At 49.8% G+C, this 7998-nt stretch overlaps 1 protein-coding gene across 2 annotated transcripts; it reads left to right on the forward strand.

Moving 5' to 3' along the window:
• The first annotated feature begins 233 nt into the window (after positions 1 to 233).
• MYCN (MYCN proto-oncogene, bHLH transcription factor) lies at positions 234 to 5437 on the forward strand. 2 transcript variants are annotated; one of them, XM_061990351.1, is made up of 4 exons: positions 234 to 298; positions 2837 to 3654; positions 4708 to 4710; positions 4842 to 5437. In XM_061990351.1, the coding sequence occupies exons 2-4, from the start codon at positions 2943 to 2945 to the stop codon at positions 5435 to 5437; spliced, it is 1311 nt and encodes a 436-aa protein (XP_061846335.1). In that variant the 5' UTR covers positions 234 to 298; positions 2837 to 2942. The 2 variants fall into 2 exon arrangements, with proteins under 2 accessions (XP_061846335.1, XP_061846334.1); XM_061990350.1 differs by lacking the exon at positions 4708 to 4710.
• The last annotated feature ends 2561 nt before the right edge of the window (positions 5438 to 7998 follow it).

The raw sequence follows: 7998 nt of genomic DNA on the forward strand, positions 1-7998 counted from the left end.
TCCCACGCCGGCCGCGGCAGGCTTGGAGAGGCGGCGCCTCACCCGCGGCGCCCCCACCGCCGCACACAAAGCGGCCCCGCGCCGCCACCAGCCCTTCCTGCCCGCGACGCCCGAGTCCCCGCCTCAACCTGCAGCCTATGAGCGAGGAGGCGCCGCCCCGAGCGGCGGCCGGACCGGGATCGGGATAGCGCCTGCCGCCGAGCACCACCGAGGAGAGCGCCGCGCTCCCATCCCGTCCCGTCCCGCGGCCGACCCCGCCGCGGCCCCCGCGCCCGCGGGGAAAGGAGGCGAGAGAGCGGTGGGTGCCCCGCCGCCGGGGATATGCGTGGGGACGCCGGGCGAGCGCCGCGCACCGCCGCCGCTCCCGCCGGCCCTCCGCAAGGTGTCGCCGTCGGCAGCGGAACGGCCGGCGGCCGCCGGAGTGCCCGTGTCCAGTTCCGCGGGGCCGCGCCGCGCGGCGGCGAAGTGCGCGGGGGAGCCGGGGCCCGCCCGGGGCGGCCCGGCGTGGCACTGGCATGCGAGTCCCGCTCGCCTGAGGGGACGCGATCACTGCAGGAAGATTATTGCTAATTATTTACAAAGCCCAGAGTCGAAGCGACTCCCTTCTCCAGCCACTTCCTTTATCCCCGTTTTTTTTAGTTGCCTCGGGGTGTCCGCGGGAGATGGCGGCCGTGGGTGACGGGTGCGGGGAGGTACCGCTGTCCCGAGCGGGGGGCTGGAGTTGCGCGGGTAGGGGGCAACACAAAGCGGCGGCGAGCGGAGCGGGGGCGGCCCCCGGCCCGGCCCCCCGCGGCAGCCGGGCGCCTGCCCCGGTCCGCTCCTAGCGCTTTCGCACCGGGAGAGGAACCTCTTTCTGCTCGCAGAGAATAAAGAGCGAATGGGGCTTTTGGCGCCAAATGCCAGGCACCTCCCTGCTTGTATGGAAATCAGGGAGGTGGGGTTAGGCTGCTCTCGCTTTTCTCTGGGCTTTTTTTTTTTTCCTTTTTAATGCTTCCCTCCCCGGGTGTGTCAGCTTTTTTTTTTGTTGTTTGTTTGTTTTTAATGCCTTTTTTGGGGGTTAATAATATCCAGCAGCTTCAAAGCCAGCCAGTGACAGTCATCTGTCTGCAAGCAAAGGGTGAATGCAGAGGCTTGGGCTAGTGGCGGGGGCCGGGCGCGCTGGCGCTCACTAAAGTGCAACATACAAGATCATCTGCTGCTTTTTTTTTTCTTGCCTTTTTTTTTTTCTTTTCCCCTTCCCCCCCCCTCCCGCCACTCCTCCCCCTTGCAACACCCACCACCATCGCCAAGGAGGTAAGAAGAGGAAACTGCAGGGTCTGGGCTGCAAGACAAAAACCCAATCAAATAAATACAATTCCACATCGCGTTCGAGTTGCTAAACTAAGGAGGATGGGAAGGGAGAGGAAGCGCTGGGGCATTGCAGTGCGTGAATGGGTTTTTCATTGAGCAGACAAAAATCCTGGAGGATATTTTTGTTTTGGTTCGGAGCTGTCGCGTTGAGATCGCCAGTGTTTTGTAGGTGCCTCTGTACTGCTTTGCATTTTAAACGGTTTAATGTATTTCACGAGTAGAAAAATGTACAATACTGGAAGTGCTCAGGGGGCGGGGCAGGGGGAGAGCAGCTGAGCCGGGTTCGTTTCTTTGCATTTCATCATAAGGCTTTTAATGGATTTTTTTTCCCCCCTTCTGGTACTCCGTTTCAGCGTCAGCTGTTGGGAACCCAGCAGAACAATTTCCCTTTCGCACTACCGTAACCGAGCTGAAGGGAGACGCTGAATTTATCTTTTTTTCTTTTTTTTTTAAATTTAAAGTATTTTTTACTTTTTTTTAATGTCTGATGCAACTGAGGTTTCGGAAGAGGAATGGGGCTGTGGTTGACTGGTCGTGGCTAGTGAGTGGGGGGTCTGGCCGAGGTAAGGGTGGCAGCGTGCATTTCTCGGAGGTGAGAGGGATAGAAACCTGGTGTGTTTGCAGAAGGTGGGATTGCGTCGAGTGGCAAAATGTGCAAAGTTGTTGTCCTTGCAACCTCTCAATTGCTCTTGTCTTAAACTGCAAAAAAAGGGAGAAAAACTCCCCGTACCTTGTTGGCAGATGAGGAGGCTTTGTTGGTGGTGCCGGGGTTGTTTTAATGCATTTTTGTGCGTGAGATTATTACATAAGATTGATAATTTCTGTTGCTGCTGGATTTCCCCTCCTCCTCCCCTCCCCCCTCCCCCCCCGTGTTTTGTGCGGATTTCTCTGGCTCGCTTTGAGTGAATGAACTGGAGATTTGCGAAGTTGCAAAGAGCCCCTCCGCCCCCTTTTTTTGCATCCTTCTGTCTCTCCTTTGCACTACTCCGCACATGACAAAAGGAGTCAAACTTCCTCTACTTTTGCTGGCATATTAAGAGAGCTTTCTGGGGAGATTACGGTATCAAAGCCTTGCATCTGTCTACAGTTACTCTGCTGTTTTGAGCGTTCGAATCAAGTTTGGGGAGACCGTGATGTAGAGCAACCGGGCGAGTGCTATGTGCAGTAGTACGGAGGTGCTTTGCATCCTCGCTGTACCTTTACCGGCTGGTTTTGTGTCCTCACGGAGCGCCGGAGCAGGCGGAAAGCTTTGTATATGGGAGCGCAACCTGATCGCTTTTCTTTGAGTATCTTGAGTCGGGAAGAAAGGTGTATGAGATGCATTTTTTTTTTCTCAACTTGCAAAAGGCTCCCTCTTTCTTGCTATTGATGATGGGATTTATTATGCATTTTTCCCCTTCAATTTTAAGAGGGAGCCACGTTCGTGTCTGTTTCTTCGTGTTTTAATTGTGGTTGCTTTTTTTTTATTATTTTATTTTTGGTTTAGTTTCAGGTCTTGAAAGAACCACTCTTCTTCCTCTTGGTGGAAATACCCATAAAACCTGTCTCTAAAACCATTGCCTGACCCAGGGACCAGCAAGGAAAGACCCGTAATGCCAGGAATGGTCAGTAAAAACCCAGACCTCGAGTTCGACTCTTTGCAGCCCTGTTTCTACCCGGACGAAGATGATTTTTATTTGTGCGGGCCGGACTCTGCTCCCCCCGGGGAGGACATCTGGAAAAAGTTTGAGCTCCTGCCCACCCCTCCTCTGTCTCCCAGCCGGGCCGGGCTCCAGGAGCACCCCCCGGGGGGGGGGCCGGTGTCGTGGGGAGGGGCGACCCTGGGGGGCTGCCGCCCCGCCGACCCCCTGGACTGGGCGTCCGAGCTGCTCCTGCTGCCCCCCGAGGCCGACCTCTGGGGTGGCTCGGACGGAGGGGACTTCTTCGAGACGGGCCTCGGCGTGACCAACAACCTCAACTCTATCATCATCCAGGACTGTATGTGGAGCGGCTTCTCCGCCCGCGAGAAGCTAGAGCGGGCGGTCAACGAGAAGCTGCAGGGCAAGGCACCCGCCGCCCCGCCGCCGCCTCCGGGCGCCGCCGCCGCCTCCGCGGGCAGCCCCGCCGCCGCCACCGGCCGTGCGGAGCTGGGCGGCCCTGTGCCCGAGTGCGTGGATCCGGCCGTGGTCTTCCCCGTCAACAAGCGGGAGCCGGCGGCGGCGCCAGCGGCGGGCGGCGGAGCTCCGCGGAGCTGCCGCCCGCCGCGCCCTGCCGGGGACTGCCGAGCCAGCAGCAGCTCCGGGGACGACACCCTTAGCGACTCGGGTAAGCGCTGCCGGACGCGCCTGGGGCGGAAGGGGGAGGGGGAGGGGGGTGGCTGCTTCGCGCCCCGCAGGGGCCCGGCAGGGGCGGATGAGCCTCGGTTCGCTCCGCGGTGGCGGCACAGGCGGGGCGGGGCGCGGTGCGGTGTGGGGCGGCCGGCAGGAGGCAGTAGGCGCGGCGGCAGCGGCGGGCCCCGCGGAGCAGCGGGCGGGCCCGGGGCAGCAGCGGGCAGGAGCGTCCCCGGGCAGCAGCCCTGACCCGGGGGCTGCGCGGTGCTGGGGGCACCTCAGGGCTTCTTTGCCGTCCTCGGCCCCCTGCAGCTGTCGTGCCCCATCGCGGCAGCATTATTAAGGGGGGGCTGGTGGGCAGCATGGGCCGGCACTGTCACGTTGGGGTTGAGATTTGTGGGGTACAAGCGTGTATGGCCTTAGGGGTGATCTAGGCACGTTGGAATGGGCTGGTGACCCCACGGAACAGCGCTTGGGCTTGCACTGACAGAGTCTAAAACGCCCAGAAACATCTGCCTGAGAAGTCCACTTGGACTGAAACGTGGTTTCGCATGTGTAGATGAGCTGGTCAGTGTGACCGTCACCATAAACTTGGTGATTCGTTCCGGGTTTCAAAGTCTGCTGTCCCTTTAATGTCTGGTTTGACAGCTTTGGGTGAGGAAGCACTTCCAACAGCTGTCTTCTTGGCAGTGCACCAAGCGCCGGCTTAAAGGGTCCCCGGCTGGAGCAGCTTTACCTTCTGCCTCAGAACAAACCCAGCGATTGTTTCATTTTCCGTCTGTTTTTCTACCAACCAAGAGCTGTGTTAGGTCACTGTGCGTGCCTTTTGTACCACCACAGCTTTGCGATTCCATTCAAAATACATACGTTCTGTCTAAAAACTCTTTTCTACCTCTGCGATTATGTGGGTGGCAGCCCTGCTTTGATGGAATTGTCTCTTTTTTTTTTTTAAGAAAAATCTGATTAGCTTATTAGACCTTAAGAAGTCACTGTTTTTGAGTCATTTCATGTATATTACATACTTTTCCAGATCTCTATCTAACCACAGATGGTGGACACACCCTGTTTTTGCCATCATTGCTGCTCTTACTGAACATACTTTGTCAATAAGTGTATCTAGGTTGATACTATTTTCTGTGAGAATAACATCTATTTTATTTTCCATTTTTCTGTTATGAAAAGATGAAGATGAGGAGGAAGAGGATGAAGAAGAAGAAATAGATGTTGTGACAGTGGAGAAAAGACGCTCCTCCTCCAACAAAGCTCTCACTACCCTTACTATTACAGTGCGTCCTAAAAATACCACTTTTCCACCAGTCAGGACACAGCAGAATGAACTGATTTTGAAGCGTTGCGCGCCAATTCACCAGCAGCATAATTATGCCGCTCCTTCTCCATACATGGAGAGTGAAGATGCTCCACCACAGAAGAAGTTGAAAGCCGAGGTGCCCCGTCCAGTAAAACCTACGATCCAACCAAAGTCTAAGAGTTCAAGTCCTCGAAACTCTGATTCAGAGGATAGTGAACGTCGACGCAACCACAACATCCTGGAGCGTCAACGGCGTAATGATCTACGGTCAAGTTTCCTCACGTTAAGGGACCATGTTCCAGAACTGGTTAAAAATGAGAAAGCTGCAAAAGTTGTGATCTTGAAAAAAGCAACTGAATACGTTCATTCACTTCAGGCAGAGGAGCAGAAGTTACTGCTAGAGAAGGAAAAATTGCAAGCCAGACAACAACAATTACTAAAGAAAATAGAATACAAGCGGACTTGCTAAACTTTTGTTTTCTTTTGTTTTGTTTTTGGCTGACCAGGACAGTCATTGCCACTTTGCACATTTTTGATTCTTAAAAAAAAAAAAATTGTGTTTTTTGACGTTAAGAATGTTGGTTTTACTTTCAATCCAGCCCCTGAAGTAATCGACAAACTATGTTATCCGGGTACGGAGCAAATGGATGTTCTTGCAAGGAGTTTATTGCAAGACTACCAAACAACAATGGACTGCCTTCAGTTTCCTTACTGTAGATGGTGAGGACTCTTTTTTTTTTTTTTTTTTAATTTTAAATCTTGTGAGCATTTGGAGCTGCTGATGACATCTAGTTGAGTTTTAAAATGTTCATTCCTAAGTTTCATGGTGCTTATGTTCTAACAGATGTTACTTTAGGGGTTGGCATTTTGTGCCCCTGTGGGAATTTTCTGTAAATACCATCTACACACTTGCCTTTTGTACATGTCTTGGGTTATGAGAGGTGGCTTTTGCTACCAGTATTAGACTGGAAGTTCATACCTAAGTACTGTAATACCTCAATGTTTGAGGAGCATGTTTTTGTATACAAAATATTGTTAATCTCTGTTATGTACTGTACTAATTCTTACATTGCCTGTATACTTTAGTATGATGCTGATACATAACTAAATTTGATACTTATATTTTCGTATGAAAATGAGTTGTGAAAGTTTTGAGTAGATATTACTTTATCACTTTTTTGAACTAAGAAACTTTTGTAAAGAAATTTACTATATATGCCTTTTCCTAGCCTGTTTCTTCCAGTTAATGTATTTGTTAATGTTTGGTGCATAGAACTGGGTAACTGCAAAGTTCTGTGTTTATTTCTTCCAACGATGTACATTTAGTGCTGCGTCTTATAGCACTTTGAAATACCTCATGTTTATGAAAATAAATAGCAATTACATGATGTGCCATTTACCATTTTTCTTTTAAATGAAGTTCTTCTAAATAAAACCTTTAACTTTTTAATGTTCATTAAATAAAAAAAAACCATGATCCCATATCCTGAGCAATCAAAACTATAGGTGATACTCTACAAGAAGTCAGATCAGCAGGAAATCTCCATTTCTGATTAAAAAGTAATTGTAGTAAGAACAATTCTCCTTTCATACATCAGATGTCTCTTGGGCTAGTCCCATTACAGGGGACCAAATGTACCATAGTTAACGGAAACACTCCTGTGTCTTGTGAAGACTTCTGTCTGGAGTACCTCCTGTACTCAGCGAATTATGAGGGATCAGACACACAGCTAGCATGTTTCTTTCTTTCTAAGGGACTGTCATCAGTGTGCTAGAGAGATGTAGAAGTAAGTGATGGAGGTACACTTGCTGCAGCACTGAAAATAAAATATTTATAGTAAACAAAGGTCTTGACTACTGTTCATATGTGCATTGCAAAAAGCTAATTCCTGAAGCCATCCATTGCTGCAAAGGAGAGTTCATGTTCTTGTTTGTAGCTGAAGATCTTTTTTATCACTACTGGTGCTAAGTTAGTAAAATTAAGAATCCCAGGGAAGATACAGGGCTATAAAGCAAGCATCAAGTGTACAGTGAACCTTGGCCAGGTGTCTCGAGAGGTGTGATGGCATTTGGTGTGACAGGAGCAAGGTGTGTAAGTCTATGAAATATTTTTGGTAAGGTCTTTGAGATAAAGGAGTTGTTTTATTTTCTAGTCCGTACAGGTATTGCCTTTCCCCCCACTGAACCTGAAAAATAAGTATGGATTAATGACCAAATGGCCAGTAAGTAGTTTTAAGGATCAGCTTGCGAGGAGCTAGTCAGGGACATCTGCCCCTACTTCAGCCACAATTAAAGCAGTTTGATTGGTGATGGAAGTGTAGAACAGCTCATATTTGCCAAGAGGTAATGGGGCAGCAAAATCTCCAAATTCATACTTGAGGACCACAATCATTCCATATATAGAATCCTTGTTTTCATTCCCTTGTTATGGACTTAATCATGCTGCTTCCACTTTACCAGTACAATGAAAAAACAAAGACGAGGCCTAACCAGAGACAATTGATGTGGACAATCACAGCATACATTTTAATTTTACTGGCTGCAACAAACTATTTTCAAACCCTGTTTTATTAGCAATTAGTTGAGCTGCAGTTGTACTTTTTCAGATGAGTGTAAGATACTTCAGACTTCTTGAAGAAGGAAAGCTTTCAAACATCCATTATATTGCCTTTCTAACTTTTGCCTGCTTAACTTCCACAAGGGCTTCTTAACATGAGGTTACAGTTAGACTTGGTCTAACATTCAAAAAAAAAAGTTATAGCTATATACTGGCCAAATACTTTCATAGCAGACAAAGGTCACATAAATCATAGAATTATAAATATCATAAATCACAGAATGATCTGTCCTGCCTCTTTACAATCTAGGAATGTTCTGTTTAAGGACTGAACATGCAGAACTGAACAGATTCCCATCCCCCTCCATTTCCCTGTTCTTCCTCTTCCCTCCTGGAGAATATCTTTCACTCAGAGCAGGGCTAAATTGTAGATCAGATCAGGTTGCTCAGGGTCTTACACAGCCAAGATTTGA

Source organism: Colius striatus, chromosome 2 (assembly GCF_028858725.1).
Source record: "Colius striatus isolate bColStr4 chromosome 2, bColStr4.1.hap1, whole genome shotgun sequence".
NCBI classification, from domain to species: domain Eukaryota; kingdom Metazoa; phylum Chordata; class Aves; order Coliiformes; family Coliidae; genus Colius; species Colius striatus.